This window comes from Saccopteryx leptura, chromosome 1 (assembly GCF_036850995.1).
Source record: "Saccopteryx leptura isolate mSacLep1 chromosome 1, mSacLep1_pri_phased_curated, whole genome shotgun sequence".
NCBI lineage: Eukaryota > Metazoa > Chordata > Mammalia > Chiroptera > Emballonuridae > Saccopteryx > Saccopteryx leptura.
Window position 1 is genome coordinate 246,469,427 of NC_089503.1, and position 25,019 is coordinate 246,494,445.

The following is a 25,019-nucleotide window of genomic DNA, read 5'->3' on the forward strand; positions in this document are numbered from 1 at the left end:
TTTCTTAATTAAAAAATGTCTTTTTTGCCTGACCTGTGGTGGCGCAGTGGATAAAGTGTCAACCTGGAAATGCTGAGGTTGCTGGTTCAAAACCCTGGGCTTGCCTGGTCAAGGCACATATAGGAGTTGATGCTTTCTGCTCCCCCCCCTCTCTCTCCTCTCTATAATGAATAAATAAAATCTTTATAAAAATAAAATAAAATAAAATAAAAAACGTCTTTCTTGCCTGACCAGGTGGTGGCGCAGTGGATAGAGCGTCAGATTGGGATGCAGAGGACCCAGGTTCGAGACCCCGCGGTCGCCAGCTTGAACGTGGGCTCATCGGTTTAAGCAAAGCTCACCAGCTTAGACTCAAAGTCGCTGGCTCAAGCAAGGGGTTACTCGATCTGCTGAAGGCCCGCGGTCAAGGCACATATGAGAAAGCAATCAATGAACAACTAAGGTGTCTCAATGAAAAACTGATGATTGATGCTTCTCATTTCTCTTCGTTCCTGTCTGTCTGTCCCTATCTGTCCCTCTGTCTGACTCTCTCTGTCCCTGTAAAAAAAAAAAAAATTAAAAAAAAAGTCTTCATAATTTAGGATGGTTTGGGGATGTTTCACTGGGCTGGAATGGATTAAATCTATTTCAGTTATTTTAAATGGGAGAAATTTGTCTGATATACGAGTTGACTGACTTATGAGCTCAGTTACAGAACGAATTAAACTCGTATCTCAAGGTACCACTGTATGTCCTCTCAAAAGATATGTTGAGGCCCTGGCCAGTTGGATCTGTGGTAGAGCATCAGCCCAGAGTATGGATGTCCCAGATTTGATTTCCAGTCAGAGCACACAGAAGCACCCATCTGCTTCTCCAACCCTCCTTTTCTCATTTCTCCCTCTCTCTCTCTTTCTCTCTCTCTCTCTTTCTGTGTTCCTCTCCTGCAGCCATGGCTCAATTGGAGCGAGTTGGCCCCAGATGCTGAGGATGGCTCCACAGCCTCACCTCAGGCACAGCTTGGTTGCTGAAAAACGGAACAACACTCCTAACGGACAGAGCACCCCTCCTCGTAGGGGGTTTGCCAGGTGGATCCCGGTGGGGGCACATGTGGGAGGCTGTTTCTGCCTTCCCACTTCTCACTTAAGGGGGAAAAAAAAGATATGTTGAACTCCAAACCCCTGGAACCTCAGAATGTGACCTTATTTGAAAATAGGGTCTTTGCAGATATGAATTAAGATGAGGTCATCCTGGAGTAGAGTGGGCCTGATCCAATATGACTGGTGTCCTTATAAGATGAAAATTTAGGCACAGAAAGGAGACAGCTGTGTGATGACAAAGGCAGACATTAGAGTACTGCAAGCTGCCGAGGAATGCCAAGGATTTGTCGGCCAGGAGAGGCAAGGGAGGATCTTACTCCGGGTCTTGGAGCATGGTCTTGCTGACAACCTGATTTCAGACTTCTGGCTTCCAGAACTGTGAGAGAGTAAGTTATTGTTTTAAGGCACATGTTTTGTGGTACTTTGTTATGACAGCCCTAGGGGACTGATACAACTGTATATTTCCCCCACCCCACCCCACCCCAAGGTGTGAGCTCCCTACCCACTGCCTCCCTGGGACAGGCACTTCCATCCCAAAGTTGGAGTTTATTATTTCTGGGCAGGTCTTTGCATACTGTAGCACATGAGCATGACTTCCTAAAAAAGTACTATTTTGATCATTTGGGTTGTTCTTTTTCTTTCATTTTTAAAGATTTTGATGTACACAATTCTAGTGTATTCACAAAGTTTTGCAACTATTGGCACTATCTAATTCCAGAACATTCCATCACTCCAAAAAGAAACCTTGCGTCGCTTAGCAGTCACCTTCCCCATCCCCTCCCCATTAATCTATTTACTGTCTTTGAGGATTTTGTGGTTCTGGACATTTCATATAAATGGAATCACACACTGTGTGGCCTTGTGTGTCTGGCTTCTCTCACTGAGCATCATGTGTTCAAGTTCATCCATGTTGTGGTGTGTGTCATGTTTTATAGGCTTTCAAACTTTACTTTTTTTTTTTTTACATCATCCAAAGCTTTTTCCCATCAATGTCTGGTTTCTGAGGTTCTTCCAAGGTTGGAGGCCCCTCTTTTATGCTGCCGAATGGCATTCATTCCACCATTGCTTATTGAGCCAAATTCCCTGATGCCTAGTATTGTATTCCCAGGGGTTTCTTACAGAGGCCTCCTGATGCCAAAGCCTCTTCTTCATCTGTAACCTGGGGGTTCATTTATTCTCTCATCAATTACTGCCTGAGCACCTGCTCACTCTGCGCCAGGCACTGGACACCCAAGTACAGTGGTGAACAAGAGATAAGAAATCCTTTTCTCCTGGAGCTGACATTCCAGTTAGGGAGACAGGACACAAGATAGATTAGTAAAAATATCTGATTTGTCAAGTGGTGTTCAATGCGAGAGAGAAGAAAAAAAAAGCTGAGAAGAGAGATAGGAGGTGGTTAGAAGAGGTGACATTTAAGCAAAGAGCTGAAGGAAGTGAGGGAAAGAACCACCTGAAGCTCTGGGAGAAGTTCCAGGCAAAGGACAAAGCACATGCAAAGGCCCTGGGGTAGGACTGTGCTTGGCATGTTGCAGGAACAGTTGAGGCCTGTGTGACTAGAGAGCCGAGAGAGCAAAGGGGAAGGAGATTGTGCAGGACCACGTGGGCCAGAGGAAAAACTCAGGGCTTTTACCCTGAGGGAGGTAGAAGCCCTGGAGGACTGTGTGTGGGCAGAAGAGGGACAGGATGAGGCTCAGGTTATACCAGGATAACCTTACTACCACTTCTTATCCTGGCTGTTGCAAGGATTAAATGAGCGCATCTTGCAGAGTGAGCGCTCCGGTGCGCTCAGCTGTCCCACTCCTCATTTGTGATCCCTGTTTTTCCCGCGCCATAGTTCAGACCACCGCAGACCTCCCAGGGTCCCCGGGGAGTGCGCATCTGGCCCTGGCAGAGCCTGGACACCTGGGGCCGCCCCCCTCCCGCACCCCGCGGTGTCGCCTTCCTGGGCGGCTCGGGTTCCTGGATCCCCTTACCTGGTCGGCTCGGCTGTCGCGCCCTGGGCCGGGGGAGGGGAGGCTGCAGGAAGCAGCAGATCCGGCAGCGGCGGAGGCGGTGGCCCGGGTGGCCTAGCTCCTCCGGCCATGGAGAGCGCAGCGGCCCGCGAGGCCCGGGGGGCCGAGGCCCCGCGCCCGCCTGCACCTCCGCCCTCGCCCTCGGAGCCCCCAACCACACCCCGCGCCCGCCCGCGCCTTGTCTTCCGCACGCAACTGGCGCACGGCAGCCCCACCGGCAAGATAGAGGGCTTCACCAACGTTCGCGAGCTCTACGCCAAGATAGCCGAAGCCTTCGGGATCGCGCCCACTGAGGTGAGTGAGGACCCCAAACCACCAGTGCCTGAGGCCCACTGGACTGATTGAGGGGTACACGGGGGAGCCTGGAACCCTGGGCTGGGAGTCCCTGGATCCCACACTCCCAAATGGAGGAGACTGGATCCAGATCGCAGAGACGCACCTCTCAGATCCAGTGCTGCTCATAGCCTGGAGACACCCTCACTGAGCACCCTGGACAAAATATGAACAGGTCCTAGGATTAGTGAGTCCCTAGATCGTCCGGGAACTCACTTCACCCACCCAGCTAAGTTGGATACCAGCGCTCAGGGAAACCCATCTGTGGTACCTGGGGCGCGACTGGGGCGCGACTGGGGCCTGGGATTCCAGGCAGCTCCTTTCTGGGAGATACGTCGGAGGAGGCATGGGTTTTGGGTTGGGCTGCAGAGCGGTGCGCCTGGCAGCCTCCAGGGGGCGCCAGCGGATGCAGAACGGCCTGGAAAAGATGGTTGTGGGGAAGGGGGTCAGGGCACCACAAGGTTAAAACTGGAAGTCTGGGGGTGGGAGAGGAGATTTCTTCCTGTTCCCAGTTTCCTTCTTACCCTGTTCCTCATTCTAGAAGTTTTCTCCTCACCCCCTACCCCATTCTGAAGATCCTGTGGGCTGGGATCCTTTGCACCAGGCGACTGGGCCAGTTTCGTGCCTCTTGGTGCCTCGGTTTCCTTCAGGCCCATGAGCCGATCCCCCTGTGGTTCTGCGCAGACGGTGGAGTATGAGCGTTGTCATTAATTCTGGGCTCCCCCTCCCCTCGGGACAGATCTTATTCTGCACCCTAAACAGCCACAAAGTGGACATGCAGAAACTCCTGGGCGGCCAGATAGGGTTGGAGGACTTTATCTTTGCTCATGTGCGCGGTGAGACCAAGGAGGTGGAGGTCACTAAGACGGAGGATGCCCTGGGGCTGACCATCACAGACAACGGGGCTGGATACGCCTTCATCAAGGTGCCCACGGTGGCAGGGTGGGGGGTGGGGCAGGTATCTTTTCGGTTTGCTAGATGACCTGGGGCGAGCCATGCCCCTCTCTGGTCTAAGTGAGCTCTGCAGGGGTGGCCCCTTGAGTGACTCTGGGTCCCTGCAGAGGATCAAGGAGGGCAGCATCATCAACAGGATCGAAGCTGTTTGTGTGGGTGATAGCATCGAGGCCATAAACGACCACTCTATCGTCGGCTGCCGCCACTACGAAGTCGCCAAGATGCTCCGTGAGCTGCCCAAGGCCCAGCCCTTCACCCTGCGCCTGGTGCAGCCCAAGAGAGCCTTCGGTGAGGGCCACTTGTGGCCTCAGGGACACGTGGGTGGAGGGAGCTCTTAGGGAAGTGAGTTCTCTGGATGCTGGGAAAATGGAGGGTGGATGGGACAGGATGGAAGGTTCTAGATGCCTCTGATGATACGACAGAAAACTTTTGGCATTGTATCAGGAACAGGTAGATAGTTTCTTTTCTTTTTTTTTTTTTTTCCCTGAAGTTAGAAACGGGAGGCAGTCAGACAGACTCCCGCATGCGCCCGACCGGGATCCACCCAGCATGCCCACCAGGGGGCGATGCTCTGCCCATCTGGGGCCTCGCTCTGTTGCAACCAGAGCCATTCTAGCACCTGAGGCAGAGGCCATGGAGCCATCCTCAGCACCTGAGCAAACCTTGCTCCAATGGAGCCTCCGCTGCGGGAAGGGAAGAGAGAGACAGAGAGGAAGGAGAAGGGGAGGGGTGGAGAAGCAGATGGGCGCTTCTCCTGTGTGCCCTGGCCGGGAATCGAACCCCGGACTTCTGCATGCCAAGCCGATGCTCTACCACTGAGCCAACTGGCCAGGGCCTAGTTTCTATATTTTTACAGTCCATCTGGATATGGGGGAAGTTTGGGAAGATGGAGAAATGGTGAAGTGTTTAGATCCATTTTGTCGCTTGGCTGGGAGCTTTTAAGTGCTGCTTTACAGCTATGGACATAAGGAGGCTTTTGAAGGATAAGAAAGTTCTAGAAAGTCTCAGCTGGTGGTTTACCAGTGTTTACAAAGAGTGGATCCACCCAGAACACATGCCCCTCCACTAATCTGTCCCTTCCAGATATGATCAGCCAGAGGAGCCGGAGCAGCAAATGCCCTATGGAAGCAAAAGTGACCAGCGGGCGGGAGACCTTGCGGCTTCGTTCTGGGGGAGCTGCCACAGTAGAGGAAGGGGTGAGTACAGGGGAGGGGGGTCTTCAAGGGCTCTTGTACCTAGAGCTCTGCCGCTGAGTCAGGATGACCTTGGGTAAGACCTCCTTTGCCCAGCCTCAGTTTCCTCATCTGCAAAACTGGTCTTGGTGAGGCAGGACAATAATGGTTGTACAGAAGTATTGACTCATAAGGTCCCAGCGTGCTGTCACCCAAGGGATGAGGCCCTGGGAGGGAGCTGGGCTGGAGGGATCTGACCTTCTGTCCCTCTGTTTTGTCCCCCTATGCCCTCAGCCCAGTGAATTTGAGGAAGAGGCATCTCGGAGGGTGGATGACCTGCTAGAGAGTTACATGGGCATTCGGGACCCAGAGCTGGGTAAGGGGCCAGGGTAAGCTGGTGGACCCTGGGGGGAGGCCAGCCCATGGGAAGGAGGTAGGGGTCCCAAGGGGAAGTTGGGGCCCCAGAGCACCCTTACCCACTTCTCCTCCCACTCTGGCAGCATCCACCATGGTGGAGACGTCCAAGAAGACAGTGAGCGTTCAGGAGTTTGCGCGCCATTTAGACTCCGTCTTGGGCGAGTTCGCCTTCCCGGACGAGTTTGTGGTGGAGGTGTGGGCCGCCATCGGCGAGGCCAGGGAGGCCTGTGGCTAGTTTGCCCTGGGGCTGAGCGCAGCCCCAGTCCTGAGCCCAGCCCCCTGCCCCAGCCCTGCCAGCAGGTTCCCGAAGACCAGCCCTGCTCCAGAGCCCAGTCCAGATCTGAGACTCAGTCCCCCTCTAGAGCCCAGGTCATCTCTGAGACCAAGGTCACCTCTAGAACCCATACCAGTTCTGAGACCAAGCCTATTTCTGAGACCAAGCCCTCTGAGGCCAAGTTCATCTCTAAGATTTCATCTGGTTCTGAGACCCAACCCAGCTCTAGAACTCAGCCCACCTCTAGAACCCAGGCTAGCTCTGAGACCAAGTACAGCTCCAGAACCCATATCAGTTCTGAGACTAAGCCCAGCTCTGAGACAAAGCCCTGTTCTAAAACCCAGCTCAGCTCTGAGACCAAACCCTGCTCTAGAACCAAGCTCAGTTCCGAAACCACACTCAGCACTGAGACCAAGCCCTGTTCTAAAGCCCAGGCCAGCTCTGAAACTAGGTTCATCTCTAGAACACAATCCAGTTCTGACAACCAACCCAGCTCTAGAACCCAGCCCAGTTCCAAAACTCAGCCTTCTTCTAGAACCCAGGACAGCTCTGAGGCCAAGCCGAGCTCTAGCATTAAGTCAAGTTCTGGAACCCAGATAAGTTTTAAGACCCAGCCCAGCTCTATGACCAATGCCAGTTTTGGAAACCAGCCCAGCTCTATGACCAAGCCTTGCCATAAAACTCGACCTGACTCTGGAATGCAAGACAACTGTATGACAAACCCATACCTGGACAGCCAGTCTAGCTCAGGGACACCAGTTAGTTCTGAAACCCAGGTAAGAATCAAGAAGCAGCCCAGCTACCAAAGACTTTCCAGCTTAGGATTCAAAGACAGCTCCCAAACTCAACCCTGTTCACGAACCCAGAGCAGCTCAGGAACCCAGATGAATGTGGCAGCTCAGTCCATATCCAGATCCCAACCCTGTTCTAAAACCCAGTTTCACTCAAGTACCCATCCCCATTCTGGGGCCCAGTCCAGTTCTAGCGATGAGTTCAGCTCAGAAAATGAGCTGAGCTCTAGATCCCAGCCTAGTGTTACAACCAGGCCCATCTCCAGAATTCAGATGAGCCCTGGAACCTTGTCCATTTCTGAGGTGAGGCCTGTCTCCACAGCTCAGCTTGACACTGAGCCGCATTCTCACTGCAGTATGCAGCCCAGCTCTAGAACACCATCCAACTCTGAGACCCAGACCAACTTAAAGGACTGGCCAATTTCCAGAGCTCAGTCCAGATTAGGTGCCCAACACAGCTCCAGAACTCAGCTCATTCATGGAGCACAGATTGGCTCTGAAGTCTCATCCAGCTCCAAAACACAGTCAATTGCTGAGACCCAGCTGAGTTCCAGAATGCAGCTAAACTCTGGAATCCAATCTAGTTCTGCGACCCAGACCAATGAAGCAACAGACTTAAGCTGCACAACTCCTTCTAGCTCCAAAAGCAGGCCCAGCTACAGGACCCAGTCCTTCATGGCTCAATCAACTTCTGGGACTCAGCCCATCATGGAAACCCGGCCAAGTTCTAGGTACCAACTCCAGGCCACAACCCAAGGAAACTCTGGTATTGAGCCAGATTTTACAAAGCAGATCAGCTCTGCAACGCAGCTCAACTCTGAAACCCAGACCAGTTCAAGAATACAGTCCAGCTCTGGAACCCACCTTAGTTCTAGAACCCTGCCTGTTTCTGGAACTCAACCCAGCTTTAGAACCCAGACAAGTTCTGGAACCCAGCTTGGTTCTGAGACCCAGCCCAGCTCTGGGACCCAGACCAGTATAGGAATTCAACCCAGTTATGAAGCCCAACTCAGCTCCAGAACCCAGTTTAGTACCGGGATTCAGTTTAGCTCTGAGACTCAGCCTGGCCCTGGAACCCAGACGAGTTCAAGAATGCAGCCCAGCTCTGGAGCCCATATGAATTCAAAAATGCAACCCAGCTCTGGAGCCCATCTTAGCTTCAGAACCCAGTCCAGCTCTGGCACCCAGCTTAGCTCTGAGACTCAGCTCATCCCCAGAACCCAGCCCAGCTCTAGGATTCAGTTCACTTCTGAGACTCACCCCAGCCCTGAAACTCAGACCACTGCAAGAATGCAGCCCAGCTGTGGAACCCCTCTCAGTTCCAAAACCCAGGCTGTTTCTGGAACCCAAACCAGTTCCAGAACCCAGACTAGTTTTGGAACCCAGATTAGATCTGAGACCCAGCTTAGCTCAGAGACCCAGCCCAGCTCTGGAAACCAGACCAGTATAAGAATTCAGCCCAGCTCTGGAGCCCAGCTCAGTTCCAGAACTGAGACTAGGTCTAGGATTCAGTTCAGCTCTGAGGTGCAACCCAATTCTGAAATCCAGACCAGTATAAGAACTCAACCCTGCTCTGGAATCCACCATAGTTTCATAACCCAGACCAGCATAAGAATCCAGCCCAGCTCTAGAAATGGGCTTCACCCACAGACCCCGGGCCTTGATCCTGAAACCCAGTCTGATCCCACACTGCCAGGCCAACCTCAGCCCCCTGGCCCACCACCTAAAGCCCTGACTCCAGCCCCTAGCAAAGTGTCTCAGTCTCAGCCCCAGCCCCATGATCTGGTACATGGAACCCAGGCCAATACTGGCTCGGGCAGAAGCCCATCAACTTCTCACCTGGCCCGACAGCCCCAGGCCCCCTTGGCTCCCCAGAAACCAGCCCTTTTACCCAAGCCCCAGATAGGACCCTATAAGCCCACTCCACCCAAAATATTTGTCACCCCTAGTTCTGCCTCCAGGGTGGCCTTCGTGCAGTCCCAGGCTCCTGAACCCCCAGCCCAGCCTGCCCCCTCCCCCGTGCTCAGGGAGTCAGCAACTTCTTCACATGGGTCAGAACTCCTCCCCCACCACAGGGAGCTGTAGCTTGAGGGTGACATAGTTTTGGCCCCTGGTGGACTATATCCCCTCTCCTTCCCCCCCTAGCTGTCCCCAAGAAGCAGCAGGTGACCTCATTCCTCCACAGGTGGGAGGAGGGAGAATGGAAACAGGGGCTTCAGTTTCAATGGGCCTGGCTCTGGGAGGTGTAAGCAGATCCCAGTTCTGTGGGGGGGGGGGGGCAGGGGATGTTTTGCTCTTCATGTACCTCGAGGGCTCATGGGGAATAAAGGCACATCCCACCCCTGCAGCCAAGTGTGTCATTTTTGAGGGAGTGTGGAGGAGAGCCCAGGAAGGGGCAGGCATTAGGGTCTGGGGGACTATGACGACAGTGGCTTTACAAGTACTCACTGTGCATGTGTTCATGTGCACATACACGGTGCTCCTCAAAAGCTCAGTCGTTTGTCCATTCAATCAGTCTTTATTGAGCACCTACTATGAGTCAGGTGCTGTTTGTTCAAGGCACTGAGAGTCTGAGTGTTAAGTGGGTGAACAGCTCAATGATAAGCTTATGAGGGAATGACCGTCTAGAGTGGAGGAAGCAGGTATCACTCCATGTATCTTTTGCGTGTGTCTTTTCCCTCTTGTGTCCTCACCCTTAAAATAGCTTTAGTACCAGGATCCCCTCTAGGGGCTGTAGGGAGGATTCCAGGAGAACTGACTCAATCAAGGAGGCGAGGAGAGGAGCCAGAACCCAGCCTCACCTTCTCTGCCCTTCCCCTGTCCTGTTCTTGGCTGCCACATGGTTGGATAGCAATCTGATGCACCAAACTCCAACAAATGATGCCTGACTTTCACACCCAAAGGAAAATAAAGTTGGGCTGAGATATATTTTGGCAAGAGATGGGGTGTCCTGTCCATTTACATTCAATCTTTTCTAGCTAGAGCCTTCTAGGGTTGGGGTGTCAAAGGGATGAGGTATACCTCAGAGAACAGGTCATACTCAGTGGTCAGAATCTCCAGTTTCCTGAGGACTTCTGGAACAGGAGGCTTACAAGTCTGATTGTCTCTGCCAGACACCCTCCCTATACCCCCACTCATCTTTCCTGGGGTTGGGAGGGGGCTGAGAGAAAAGAGAGACCTTGGAAAGGGGGATCAGAGAAGAGTTGAGGGGTTCCAGGGCTGATGGAAGACAGCTCATAATCCTGACACTCAAACTCTGTGTTCACCCTGCACTCCCAGCTCCTGGACTTCAGAATGGGCATATGCAACTATCAGGGAGGACGGAGGTTGAATGGGGGACATGGCTGACAGAGTACTCTGTCCAGCTGTCATTCCAGAGCCACCACTGATGTCTACCCCCAGCCCTATGCCATGGTGGGCCTCCTGTTGAGCTGGGTCTGCAAGGAGAGTGACCTGGGCTGGACACTGAGGCCAGGGTGGAGGCGACGGATCACGGCCCGGCGGAACAGGATGTACACCCAGGGGTCCAGAATCTGGTTCCAGGTGGCCACACGCAGGTAAATGAGCAGCTGTTGCTCCGTGGCTCGGGACAGCTGCCCAGTTGAACTCATGACTGGCGGGGTCCGCAGCAATGTCTGGGCGATGAAGACCTGTAAAGGGCCAAAGTGGTTAGCCAAGAGCCAGGCTGGCCTCCAGCCCTGCCCTTCCACCAGCACCTGCGGTCCCCTGAGATCGAGTACTGATTCTCTCACTGCTTTGCTGTATGACCTTGGAGGAGCTGCCTGACTTCTCTGAGCTTCAGTTGGTGTGGCCACAAAATAGCTCTCTTTTCCTGCTCCTCTCCTGGGCACAATTAAATGTGGTGGAAAAGACTTGCAGGTACAAATAGTTGGAATTACTGTCACAACCAACATTGTTATTCTAGTAAACATTTTATATTTTGTAAACATTTCATAATACAGTGGTACCTTGAGATACGAATTCAATTTGTTCTGTAACTGAGCTCGTAAGTCAGTCAACTTGTATATCAAACAAATTTCTCCCATTTAAAATAACTGAAATAGATTTAATCCGTTCCAGACCTGTGAAACATCCCCATACCATCCTAAATTATGAAATAAGACGTTTTTAATTAATAAATACACATGTGTGCTTTACCAATGCATAATAAAATATATGAAATTTTGAAAAAGTGTTATTTAGTACTGTATTCTTACCTTGGAGACAGATGAGTCTAATGGAGGCTAACAGAGGTGAATGGCGGAGGAGGAGGAAGGGAGGAAGGGATGCAGGCACTGTAGACACATAAACTAAAACTGCACTTTCTTAACACTAAATGTAAACTAAAACTGCTTTTCTTTACTTTAAACAAAACTAAAACCGCACTTTCTTTACTAAAAATGAAACCACAAAAACTTAATTGTAAAAAAATGCAATTCCTTTTTTTTTTTTTTTTTTTTTTTGTATTTTTCTGAAGCTGGAAACGGGGAGAGACAGTCAGACAGACTCCCGCATGCGCCTGACCGGGATCCACCCGGCACGCCCACCAGGGGGCGATGCTCTGCCCCTCCGGGGGGTCGCTCTGCCGCGACCAGAGCCACTCTAGCGCTTGGGGCAGAGGCCAAGGAGCCATCCCCAGCGCCCGGGCCATCCTTGCTCCAATGGAGCCTTGGCTGCGGGAGGGGAAGAGAGAGACAGAGAGGAAGGGGGGGGGTGGAGAAGCAAATGGGCGCTTCTCCTATGTGCCCTGGCCGGGAATCGAACCTGGGTCCCCCGCACGCCAGGCTGACGCTCTACAGCTGAGCCAACAGGCCAGGGCCAAAAAAAATGCAATTTCTTAACTTTAAACTTAACCTGAGCTTAACATTACGTATTTTTTCATTTAATGATCACCTGTTTCTGCCTTTTTGGCTGCACTTTCGGCACTTTCACTTGCAGGACTTTTTTTTTTTTTTGTATTTTTCTGAAGCTGGAAACGGGGAGAGACAGTCAGACAGACTCCTGCATGCGCCTGACCGGGATCCACTCAGCATGCCCACCAGGGGCGACGCTCTGCCCACCAGGGGGCGATGTTCTGCCCCTCCCGGGCGTCGCTCTGCCACGACCAGAGTCACTCTAGCGCCTGGGTAGAGGCCGAGGAGCCATCCCCAGCGCCCGGGCCATCTTTGCTCCAATGGAGCCTCGGCTGCGGGAGGGGAAGAGAGAGACAGAGAGGAACGGCGGGGGTGGAGAAGCAAATGGGCGCTTCTCCTGTGTGCCCTGGCCGGGAATTGAACCCGGGTCCCCCGCACACCAGGCAGATGCTCTACCACGGAGCCAACCGGCCAGGGCCAGGACTCTTGAATAAAAATCTATCCAAAGAGGTTTGCTTTTGCCTGCCTTTTAAAATGTTACAGAATTGTGACAAACAAGTGTCATTAAAAAGTGCTGAAGCATGACCAGTTGAAATTTTTTTCTGGATGTTTCTTTTCAGTGAAACTTGAAAGTTCTCCCACATTGCCAGCATGTCTTTATTTTCACTTGTAGAAATCACTTCCTCCGACTCTACCTCCTCCTCACTACTAATCTCTTGCAGAAGCTCCATATGTTGCATCATCTGTAGCTCCTTCAATTCCTCAGTTGAGAGTTACTTCTCATGTTCCTCGACGAGCTCATTTACATCACCCTCATCTACCTCCAGACCCATCGACTTTCTTTTTTTTTTTTTTTTTTTTTTTGTATTTTTCTGAAGCTAGAAACAAGGAGAGACAGCCAGACAGACTCCCGCATGCGCCCGACCGGGATCCACCCGGCACGCCCACCAGGGGCAACGCTCTGCCCACCAGGGGGCGACGCTCTGCCACGACCAGAGCCACTCTAGCGCCTGGGGCAGAGGCCAAGGAGCCATCCCCAGCGCCCGGGCCATCCTTGCTCCAATGGAGCCTTGGCTGCGGGAGGGGAAGAGAGAGACAGAGAGGAAGGAGGGGGTGGGGGTGGAGAAGCAGATGGGCGCTTCTCCTATGTGCCCTGGCTGGGAATCGAACCCGGGTCCCCCGCACACCAGGCCGACGCTCTACCGCTGAGCCAACCGGCCAGGGCCCCCATCGACTTTCTGAGAGACACAATCTCCTCCAACGCTTCTACCTTGGTCTCGGTCTCTGGTTCAAATCCTTCGAAGTCCCTGTCTGCGACAACATCAGGCCATAACTTTTTCCATGCCAAGTTCAAGGTTCTTTTTTTTTTTTTAATTTTATTTATTCATTTTTAGAGAGGAGAGAGAGAGAGAGAGGGAGAGAGAGAAACAGAGAGAGAGAAGGGGGGAGGAGCTGGAAGCATCAACTCCCATATGTGCCTTGACCAGGCAAGCCCAGGGTTTCGAACCGGCGACCTCAGCATTTCTAGGTCGACGCTTTATCCACTGTGCCACCACAGGTCAGGCCTCAAGGTTCTTCTTGTAACCTCTTGCCATGCCAAGTCAATAATGTATAAATATATCACGATGTTGTAGTGATCTTTCCAAAATTCTTGGAGGGTTAGATTTGTATTCTCTGTCACCTCAAAGCAGCGGTGGAACAAGTGCTTTGTTTAAAGCACTTTTATTTTATTTTATTTTTTTTTTGTATTTTTCTGAAGCTGGAAACGGGGAGAGACAGTCAGACAGACTCCCGCATGCGCCTGACCGGGATCCACCTGGCACGCCCACCAGGGGGGAAGCTCTGCCCACCAGGGGGCGATGCTCTGCCCTTCCGGGGCATCGCTCTGCCGGGATCAGAGCCACTCTAGCGCCTGGGGCAGAGGCCAAGGAGCCATCCCCAGCGCCCGGGCCATCTTTGCTCCAATGGAGCCTTGGCTGCGGGAGGGGAAGAGAGAGACAGAGAGGAAGGAGGGGAGGGGGTGGAGAAGCAAATGGGCGCTTCTCCTATGTGCCCTGGCCGGGAATCGAACCCGGGTCCCCTGCACGCCAGGCGGACGCTCTACCGCTGAGCCAACCGGCCAGGGCCTAAAGCACTTTTTTAAAGTTGGAAATGACCTGATGATCCATAGGTTGCAAGATTGAAGTCGTGTTGGGTGGGAGGAAGAGGACTTTCACAAATTTGAACTCATCGAAAATGTCATCTTCAAGACCAGGAGAGTGGGCTGGAGCATTTTCAAGGATTAGTAATGCTTTCATCAGGAGTTTATTTTCTTGAAGATATTTCTTCACTGCAGGACCAAAGACGAGATTTACCCATTCAATAATAAACTGCCGTGTAACCCGTGCTCTAGCATTGGCGCGCCACATAACCTGCAGTTTTTCTTTAAGAATCTTGTGAGTCTTAAAGGCTTGAGGATTTTCGGGATGATACACTAGCAGTAGCTTTACTTTACAGTCACCGCTAGCATTTGCACACAATGCAAGGGTCAGAGGGTCCTTCATGGGTTTATGGCCTGGCAGCTTCTTCTCCTCTGCAGTGATGAAAGTCCTCCAGGGCATTTTCCCCCAAAACAATCCTGTTTCGTCACAGTTGAACACTTGTTGGGGGATGTAACCTTCCTTTGCAATAAGCGCAACAAATTGTGCAATGTACTCCTCAGCTGCCTTATCGTCAGCACTCGCAGCTTCAGCATGCCTCACCACCGAGTGGATGCCAGATCTCTTCTTGAAAATTTCAAACTAGCCATGACTTGCCTTAAACGTATCTTCTGCTGCCTCTTTTGAGGTTGGTGGTTCTTTCTTCTTCAAGTCGCTGTAAATAATACATGCCTTTTCACATATCACAGTCTCCGTCACTGTATCTCCTGCCAGCTCTTTCTCTTTCACCCACACCAGCAGAAGCTTCTCCATTTCTTCATGGATATTTATCCTTAATTGGGACAGAATTGTAGTTCCTTTCACTGGATTTGCACTTTTGATGGCAGCCTTTTGTTTAAGGATGGTACAAATTGTAGATGTATTGCGGTTGTACAGCCTTGCCAGTTCACTCGTACACCACACTTATGTTTTCCTATTATTTCTTGCTTTACTTCTTTTTTTTTTTTCAGGGACAGAGAGAGAGTCAGAGAGAGGGACAGATAGGGACAGACAGACAAGAACGGAGAGTGATGAGAGGCATCAATTATCAGTTTTTCGTTGCAACACCTTAGTTGTTTATTGATTACTTTCTTATATGTGCCTTGACCGCGGGCCTTCAGCAGACTGAGTAACCCCTTGCTCGAGCCATTGACCTTGGGTTCAAGCTGGTGAGCTTTTTGCTTAAGCCAGATGAGCCCGTGCTCAAGCTGGTGACCTCGGGGTCTCGAACCTGGGTCCTCCGGGTCCCAGACCAATGCTCTCTCCACTGCGCCACTGCCTGGTCAGGCTCTTGCTTTACTTCTATCGACATCATTCTCTTCTTCTTGTCACCACTGTCCTTTACACTCACTTTCTTTGGCCCTATGATAGCACACAAAAAAAGTTAGTAAAAAATGCAAAAATGCTGCAAGAACGAGTACAGCACACAAGATTTGACTTGATTCTGTGGGTAACACGTGAGAAAGAACGAGATGCTGTTGTTGTGCTGCCGCTACTGGACCCATGTGCCAACGCGCCAACTAGCAGCAGCTTCCCGAATCACGACTCGTATCTCGGAATTTCGCTCGGATCTCAAACAAAAATATGGACCAAGTCACAGCTCGTATCTTAAAATACTGTATTTTGGTCTGTTCATACCTCAAGGTACCACTGTATATTATAAAACTATAGTATAAAGTTGTATATGAAAAAAATTAATTTTATAGTATATATTTTCTTTTAAAGGGTTAATATAATATTAAATTTCATATTTTATAAATTTTATGGCAATTTTTTTGACAGAGACAGAGAGTCAGAGAGAGGGACAGACAAACAAGGAGAGAGATGAGAAGCATCAATTCTTCGTTGCAGCACCTTAGTTGTTCATTGATCGCTTTCTCACTCACATGTGCCTTGACGGCGGGCGGGGGGGGGGGGTGGATACAGCAGAGCAAGTGACCCCTTGCTCCAGCCAGTGACCTTGGGCTCAAGCCAGCAACCTTTGGGCTCAAGCCAGCAATCATGGCGTCATGTCTATGATCACATGCTCAAGCCAGCAACCTTGCACTCAAGCTGGTGAGCTTGGAGTTTCGAACATAAGTCCTCCATGTCCCAGTCCAATGTCTATCCACTGCACCACTGACTGGCCAGGTGACAAATAATTTTTTAAAATTGATTTTAGAGAGAGAAAGGGAGAGAGGGAGAGAGAGAGACAGGAACATTGATCTGTTCCTGTATGTGTCCCGACGGGGGATCTAATCAACAATTTCTGAGCTTCTGGATGATGCTCTAACCCAGTGGTCCCCAACCTTTTTTGGGGCACGGATTGGTTTAATGTCAGAAAATATTTTCACGGACGGGCCTTTAGGGTGGGATGGATAAATGTATCACGTGACCGAGACAAGCGTCAAGAGTGAGTCTTAGACGGATGTAACAGGAGGAATCTGGTCATTTTTTAAAAATAAAACATTTTTCAGCCTGACCAGGCGGTGGCGCACTTGATAGAACGTCAGACTGGGATGCTGAGGACCCAGGTTCGAGACCCTGAGGTCGCCAGCTTGAGCGCGAGCTCATCTGTCTTGAGCAAAAAAAAAAAAAAAAAAAAAAAGCTCACCAGCTTGGACCCAAGGTCACTGGCTCTAGCAAGGGGTTACTCAGTCTGCTGAAGGCCCGCGGTCAAGGCACATATAAGAAAGCAATCAATGAACCACTAAGGTGTCGCAATGCGCAACGAAAAACTAATGATTGATGCTTTTCATCTCTCTGTTCCTGTGTGTCTGTCCCTGTCTATCCCTCACTCTGAAACAAAAACAAAAAAACAAACATCGTTCAGACTTAAATATAAATAAAACGGAAATAACGTAAGTTATTTATTCTTTTTTTTTTTTTTTTTCATTTTTCTGAAGCTGGAAACGGGGAGAGACAGTCAGACAGACTCCCGCATGCGCCCGACCGGGATCCACCCGGCATGCCCACCAGGGGGCGACGCTCTGCCCACCAGGGGGCGATGCTCTGCCCATCCTGGGCGTCGCCATGTTGCGACCAGAGCCACTCTAGCGCCTGAGGCAGAGGCCACAGAGCCATCCCCAGCGCCCGGGCCATCTTTGCTCCAATGGAGCCTTGGCTGCGGGAGGGGAAGAGAGAGACAGAGAGGAAAACGTGGCGGAGGGGTGGAGAAGCAAATGGGCGCTTCTCCTGTGTGCCCTGGCCGGGAATCGAACCCGGGTCCTCCGTACGCTAGGCTGACGCTCTACCGCTGAGCCAACCGGCCAGGGCCGTAAGTTATTTATTCTTTCTCTGTGAACCGGTACCAAATGGCCCACGGACTGGTATCGGTCTGCGGCCTGGGGGTTGGGGACCACTGCTCTAACCAACTGAGCTATCTAGCCAGGATGACAAATAATTTTATATCAATAATTTTTAGCCCTGGATAGGTAGCTCAGTTTGTTGGAGCGTCCTGATATGCCAAGGTTTTGGGTTCAATCCCCAGTCAGAACGCATACAAGAATCAACAAATAAATCCATGAATAAGTGGAACAACAAACTGATGTTGTTTCCCCCTCTCTCTCCCTCCCTCTCCCTTCTTCTCTCTCTCTCAAATCAATTTAAAAAATTAAAAAAAATTTTATATTAAATTTTTAGGTTAAATTATTTTAATTTATTTTAGTAAATACTGAAATTTTCATTTAATATTATGTTATTTACAAATTATAATGAAGTATAATTATATAGTAATTAATATATAGTTCATTATAATTATGTATAGTTATGTATTATCTATTTTAGAATTTTATGTGTAATTATATAATTATATAACTACATATTATATAATATGTAACAATATATTAATTATAATATGTAGATTTTATAATTAAAATTTATATTATGTTAAATATAATTTACATAGTAATAGTCATACTATATTAAAATGAATTATTATATTAAAATTCTATTGAAATGGTTTCCTGAGCACTATTTATTGTGTGCTGGGCAAGGCTGGGGACACTGTAGTGGATGAGGCGCCTCATTCTGCCTCAGTTTTGGGGTTATCTGCATCTTGCTCATGAGCTCCTCAAGGAAGTACACCTGAACAGTGGGGCTATGTGCCCATATTTTCTTGGGCAGACAAGAACCTGAGGATTGAAATCCAGTCACCATGATGGCGGGAACCAAGGGCAGACTCTGTACCAGCCACTCACCAGCAGCGGCATCCAGCAGGCGCTGGCCACCACCATGATGCCCAGGAGCTGAGTCATCATCTCAACTTCGGAGTCCCGTGGGCGCTGCTGGGCAGCCTCCTGCCCGTGGTAGACATGGCACAGGGTGGCCACACTGATGGTGTTGAGCAGGAAGGACAGTCCCACTGAGAAGCCGCCAAGGAACACAAACAGCAGGCCAAAGGCCACATCTCCAGGCTCAGGCCCCATTGTGAGGAAGCACCAGGAGCCAGGGTATTGCACAGTGTAGCGGCCAAGGCCCAACAGGGGCAGCAGGCCCAGCGCCAGGGCTGTAGCCCACACCAGCCCCACGATAGTCCAGGCACGCCGCTGCGAGGCCGCTGTGGGGCGCGAGAAGGGCCGTGTGATACCCAGGTAGCGCTCTGAGGCCATGGTGGCCCCCAACAGCAGCGGGGACAAGCCAAAGAAGATCATGACAACGCCCATAAAATGGCAGAGGCGACAGCTGGGGTCCACAGCATGCCAGTCGAAGAGGACGGCATGTTGAGACACCACAATGGCACCGGTGATCAGCAGCCCCAAGAAGTCGGTGAGGACCAGACCACAGAGGAAGGTGAGGAAGGAGGATCGCATGGGTGAGCTGCCCTGCCGCGCACCTGCCAGCACGCTCAGGGCTAGCAGGTTGGAGGCCAGGCCCACCAGGCAGAAGGAGGCAGCAAACCAGGGAGAGGCAATCAGGCGTCGCTCCTCCCACGTGATGTTTGTTGGCCGGAAACAGGGTCCCAGAGCACTGCCATTGGACCACATGGTGCTGGAACAGAGTGGGGAGGGTCACCACCCCATCAGGCTGAGGCTGTAGGTGGGGCAGGTTGGCACTGGCTCTGGCAAACCTGGTGGGAGCAGAGAGATGATTTGCTGGTGATTCATTCTGTATTTTATTTAATCTGAGTGACCCTGTGCAACTTTCAATGCCCCAACTCAACCCCTTTAAATTTTAAAAAATGTACTGACTTTAAAGAGAGGAATTGGCCCTGGCCGGTTGGCTCAGCGGTAGAGCGTCGGCCTGGCATGCGGGGGACCCGGGTTCGATTCCCGGCCAGGGCACATAGGAGAAGCGCCCATTTGCTTCTCCACCCCTCCCCCTCTCCTTCCTCTCTGTCTCTCTTCCCCTCCCGCAGCCAAGGCTCCATTGGAACAAAGATGGCCCGGGCGCTGAGGATGGCTCCTTGGCCTCTGCCCCAGGCGCTAGAGTGGCTCTGGTCGTGGCAGAGCGACGCCTCGGAGGGGCAGAGCATCGCCCCCTGGTGGGCAGAGCGTCGCCCCCTGGTGGGCGTGCCGGGTGGATCCCGGTCGGGCGCATGTGGGAGTCTGTCTGACTGTCTCTCCCCGTTTCCAGCTTCAGAAATATACAAAAAAAAAAAAAAAAGAGGAATTGGGGGAGGGGGACAGACAGAGAGAGAGAAAGGGAGAGAGAGAAAGGGAGAGAAAGAAATATGGATTTGTTTTTCCATTTATTTATGCATTCATTAGTTAATTCCTGTATGTTCCCTGACTAGGAATTGAACCTGCAACCTTGGTGTATCTGGATGATGCTTTAACAACTGAGCTACCCAGCCAAGGCCAACCCCTTCTGAAGGAAGCCTTTCCTGACTTCTCTCACTCTGCATTCATAAGTTTTACTAATATTACTACCTCTATCTCACTCCTACCCCAGAATCAGTGACCTTCAAGTGTAAAGACCAGTGCTGTTTTCTCTGGGACTCCTGGGGGACACCAGTTAGTATCTGCTGGGTTAAAGAGAAGGGCCAAGAAGCCCCAAGTTTAAACTCCAACTCTGGGACCTACTGCATGACCCCACGCAAGTGATTTCTTCTCTCTGAGCTTCTGTTTCCCCGCTGGTCTCCCATCCAAGCTCTTGGTGGACTGCACTATCCAGGACAGATTGCAGCTGCAGTAAGACAGGACACATTCAGTGTGGAGAGGGAGGCTAACTCTTGGCCAGAGGTTACTGTCCTTTGTATCAGCACTGGGGTCAGCCTCATGGGTCACAATTTCTCATGAATGCATGAGGGTGAGGCCCCATTTCACTGGTGTTTTAGGGATATTCTTTCTCACAAATGTTGAAATCATATGGGCTTATTTTTATTACTTCTTAGTTTTTAAAAACTATGTGGACCTTTTTTTGTCATTTTTTAAATATATTGATTTTATTTAAAAATGTCTTATTTATTGGTTTCAGCAAGAGAGGAAGGGAGAGGGAGAGAGAGAGACAGGAACTTTGAGCTGTTCCTGTATGTGCCTTGACCAGGGATCGAACTAGCAACCTTTGCGCTTCGGGGTGATTCTGTAAGCAACCGAGCTACCTAGCCAGAGCTTAATCAGTTTGAGAGAGAGAGAGAGGGAAACATTGACTATTGTTCTCCAATTACTTATGCATTCATTGGCTAACTCTTAATTGTGCCCTGCCTGGGGATCAAACCCTCAACCTTTACGTATTGGGACAATGCTCTAACCAATTGAGCTACCTGGCCAAGGCACTTTCCCCCATTACATGGCATTGCTTTTAGAAAAAAAATAAATGCAGAAATCCAGTTCCATTCTGGGAACAAAAAAGAGCTTATCTGGAGTGAAAGTTTCTCCAAGGGTGGGCCATAAAAGGCAACAGGAGGGACGCATTACACAGTGTGGGGCTGGGGGAAAAGACTGGAGAGACATCTAGGCTTGGCTGATGCAAATATGGACAAATCAGCCAGATGTGGGGATGTCAAGTAGCAGTAAAACAAGAACATTCAAATAACAGCTCCCAGTTCCAAAAAAGGACACATCAGGAAAGACATAAAGCCATCCAGGGAGCTGGGGCTAGCACCCAGGTTCCCAGCCTTCCACCTTGGGCACATAATACAAGTCACCCTTGTGTTGGCAGTGAGGGTGTACCCAATAGAGGGATCAGAGTGGGCAAATGTGAGGAGGCAGGACTGTGAGAGGGACAGGGATGGAAGAGTCAAGCAGTTTATGTTCATAAAGGTCCTATGATGATCTGCTTTTTGTAGAAGAGGCAGACTGAGGCACAAAGAGATTAATTAAGTTGTTCAAGGTCACAGAGCCCAGGCCCAAGCTAATCTGAAATTTAAACTTGGGCCTTATTACATAAAATGTGTTAGTGATTCCAAATTCTGCCCATTGGATGGAGGCTGGTGCCAGGTGGGTGTGGGGGTTCATAATCATTGGGATTTCTCTAAGAAAGGATAAAATTTTCTAAAAAGTTAATCAGACCAGATCAAATCCTGACTGTGCCACATACCGTCACACTAACTTTGGGCTTCTCATGTGCCCACTCTGAGCCTCAGTTCCCTTTCCTGTAAAACAGGGCTCATGATGGCAATGAGTTCATCTGGGTACAGGGCTTAGCACATTATAGTTGCTCAGTTCCTGCAAATGTGCCCAGCAGGTGGCTGCCAGCCCTCACTCTTCATCTCCATAATTGGCGCCTAGACCCAGCCTCTCGCCTCCACAGCTCCTTATCTAGTCTCATAAATTATTCAGCTCCTGACAGCTGCCCAGAGCTTCCCTCCCAGGCTGATCGCCAGGGCCGCCAACACTTTGGTGGCGGTAGGGACTCAAGTGGGGAAACTAAGGCTGGGGGAGGTAGGGCAGGCAGAGGGGGTGCTTTCCATGGTGACTAGTGACCTTAGCCTTCTACTCTGGACCAGGGTGTACTCTGCCATCTCAGATTTGACCTATACTTGAATTCCTTCTGGGACAGGGCACTCCCTCCCTTGAGAGCTGGTGTGCGCCATTTCTGAACATTCCTGGGAACTTGGGCTGTGCCTACAGTCACTGCCCTGGCCTCTGCCTGGAATGATTGCCAGCCCCTGTTGTCTCATTGTCCCCTTGTCCCCACCTTCCTGTGGGAGCTCCTTCCTGTACCACCCACTCACCCGGGACACACACTCCTAAGATATTTTCATGTTTCCCGTGTCTGGGAACAAACCTATAACCCAGAGCCTTTGGCCTGGGGGAGGCTGGAAACTGGCACAACTCCCTCTGGCCACAGCCTGTGGTTTCCAGTCCCCCCCCCCCTCCCATTGGTTCAAGTGATAGTGGCCAGCTCAAGTTCCCCAGGCAAGCAGGCCAGTAGAGGCACCTGGCAAGGCCTCCGTTCCCCTCTCACATTGGCCAGGAGAGCTGGCAGGGCCCTAACCTACAAGGGACCATTCTCATCCCAGCTCCAGGTCCAGAAACAGCACTGTGTGGCCCTTGGGGGAATCCATCTCCCTCACTGTGCTTCATGGGAAGCATGGACTCCAGATTCCCACCCCAGATTAGCTGGACAAATCCAGGATCCTATAGCCTGAGAACAGGGAGGTTTAGACTCTGAGGGTCCAGGGTTCTGGAATTTGAATGATCTCCCAGTTCTGGAACTGGGAAGGCCTCCAGAGTCTAGAATTCCAAGGGGTTAAGGTTCCAGAACTTTGACAGGACTTTGGCTGGGTCCTGAGTACCAGAAATCTTTGTCTCAGCAACTGCTCCTTACTGGAGATTGGACAACGGGGCAGAACTCCCCCACTGCCTAGTGGAATGTGATCCTTTAGTTTCCAAGTGCCAGGCCTGCCTCTGTCTGATCATCCATCATTGCCCGCCCCGCTCTCCTCCTCCCTCCTCCATTGAGCCATCCATCTTTCAACAAGTCCCTTCTCCACTCAATACCCTGCCCCCTGGCCTGGCAGTCTGCCTGACCCCACACCTTAGGCCTACCCAGACTACCCCCTCCCCCGAGGGCAATGTTGGCCTCAGACAAGCTTGGATTGAAGTCCCTAATCTGCCACTGCTAAACTGGGGAATCAATGTTGCTAAGCCTCAGTTTTCCCCCTCTGTGAAATGGGAATGAAAAGGACACCAACTATCCTGCTGGCATTCTGGCTGGTTTTCCCAGGCCTACTTTGCTGCTGCCAAGGAGCCTTTGCCTCAGCTGTGCCTCCTGCATGGTGTGCCCTTCCTGTATCTATCTGTGTTAATTTCATATCTCCTGGCCAGGTGCACAGGGACAGCCAGGCAGGAGCCCTGATACTGTGCATGACCTTGGCCGGTCCTGTCCCTCGGCCTGTTTCCCAAGTTTCCTGTTCTCTAACTGCTGTACAGTCTAGGAGACCAATGACGACGCCCTTTAGCATGAAAGTGTAGGGTCCAGGCCAGTCCCTGCATTGGTCAGCTCCAGCCCAGGCTGAAGCACACGCAACTGCTCATGGGGACCGCTTCTATACCGCTGTGTGACCATAGACACCCATATAGACACACACATACATAAGCAGAGCCACTGTCAGTCTCAAGGCCTGCCTCCACCCCTTTTACCACAAGGCTCTGTTTCCGGGAACTTTTCCTGTTTGGGACAGCCCTCACCGAGGGTGCAGTGAGCCTGACTAGGTTGGCGCTGGACCTTGGCTGAGACTCACGTGGTCCCGCTGAGCCTCATTATCTGTTCAAGACGTGTCCTCGAAGCACTCACCACTCAGGACTGCCAGGAGGTCCACAAGAGAGGGCACGTATGAGACAAGGGTAGGAGACCCAGGCCATCTGGCCAGTGGTTAATGATAGACACAAGAGTTACGGTGATCATGAGTCCATCATTGCATGCACACACACACACTTTCTTCCAGCCACAGCCTCCCTGTGGCACCACAGAATCCTGAGTGGCCCTCCTCAGAATCGGGGAAACCCACACACAAGCACATCCTCAACTACACACAGCCTTACACTGAGCAGGGCAGGCAGCAGAAGTGGGAGGCCACTCTCTGAGCACAGACCTGGTCTCATCAACACCCCAGAACACCCAGCACCTGGCTACTGTCACTGCTCAGAGTGACACACCCACAGCAGGGCTGGTCACCACAGGGAACAGCAGCAACATCTGGACACTCATGTCCCGCCCCTAATCTGGCCAGCTGCGTTCTCACCTGACAATGATGAATAGATTGATGAATGGATGGGACAGCTAAGGTCGCCGCGTGCTGTCCGGGAGCAAGGGCCCGGCGGACGTGCAGGTACTAGTCCCCGCTCAGAGTGGGGTGAGGTGGACGGAACCGGGCAACCTGGCCTCCCCAGGTTCCTGGGGAAAGCAAGTCACGGCGGGGGCGGGCCCACGTCGCCAGCGGCACAAGACGTCCCGGTGAGCGGGGTGCCGGGAGGCAGAAGGGGCTAGATCCCCTCCGGGACCGAAGGTGGGGCGTTCTCGGGAACTAAAAATAACCGGGGTGGGGTATCTGCTGTGCAGACTGCACGCTCTCGGTCTCTATCCTCGTCTCTCGCGGTCTGTCTTTCCATCCGTTTGTCTCTCGTCAGCCCTTCCCCGCTGCAGTGGCCACGCCCTTCAGGCCCCGGCCTGGCTGTCGGGGGTTAGCGAGCGCTCCCCAGCCCTCCGGGGAGACTGCGTAGCCTCCTGAGAAAGAGAGACCAGGGGCTGCAGGGGCAGGGGTGTAGTAGCCGACGTGGCCAGCACCATCCGGGAGCCCCGCCACCCGCTTCCCATTCACTATCTGGAAAGCATCCGAGGGCAGGAGGGGGCGGGGCAGGTTCTGGGCAAGGCGGGGTCAGGTCCTGAGCGTGCCCAGACCCCCACAAAAGATCCCAGGGTTGTGAGCTGGTGAACCCGCTGGGGCTGGGTCTCGCACACAGTAGGTAGGTTTGAGGCCCCTTCCAGGGCTGGGGGTTGAGGGTACAGGGTGTTTAGAAGGGCTAGACTCTCCAGCCAGAAGCTTGGTGGGCAGATTCTGAGACAGGCTTTCCTGTAGCAGGAGAGCTGAGAGGGC

General features: G+C 51.6%; 2 protein-coding genes across 4 annotated transcripts; one reads left to right on the forward strand and one right to left on the reverse strand.

The window, feature by feature from the left end:
• Nucleotides 1-3,099: 3,099 nt before the first annotated feature.
• On the forward strand, nt 3,100-9,281 carry GIPC3 (GIPC PDZ domain containing family member 3). Of its 3 annotated transcripts, none has more exons than XM_066343618.1 (6): nt 3,100-3,382; nt 4,161-4,346; nt 4,483-4,663; nt 5,459-5,571; nt 5,842-5,936; nt 6,048-9,281. In XM_066343618.1, the coding sequence occupies exons 1-6, from the start codon at nt 3,158-3,160 to the stop codon at nt 9,112-9,114; spliced, it is 3,867 nt and encodes a 1,288-aa protein (XP_066199715.1). In that variant the 5' UTR covers nt 3,100-3,157; the 3' UTR covers nt 9,115-9,281. The 3 variants fall into 3 exon arrangements, with proteins under 3 accessions (XP_066199715.1, XP_066199720.1, XP_066199718.1); XM_066343623.1 differs by having other exon boundaries at nt 5,842-5,923; nt 6,048-6,337; XM_066343621.1 differs by lacking the exon at nt 4,161-4,346.
• Nucleotides 9,282-9,536: 255 nt separating this feature from the next.
• Nucleotides 9,537-24,725, reverse strand: TBXA2R (thromboxane A2 receptor). The gene is made up of 3 exons (XM_066343629.1): nt 24,168-24,725; nt 18,238-19,106; nt 9,537-10,679 (listed from the first exon to the last, which is right to left on the reverse strand). Exons 2-3 carry the CDS (start codon nt 19,021-19,023, stop codon nt 10,434-10,436), a joined length of 1,032 nt encoding a protein of 343 aa, XP_066199726.1. The 5' UTR covers nt 19,024-19,106; nt 24,168-24,725; the 3' UTR covers nt 9,537-10,433.
• Between the last annotated feature and the right edge of the window lie 294 nt (nt 24,726-25,019).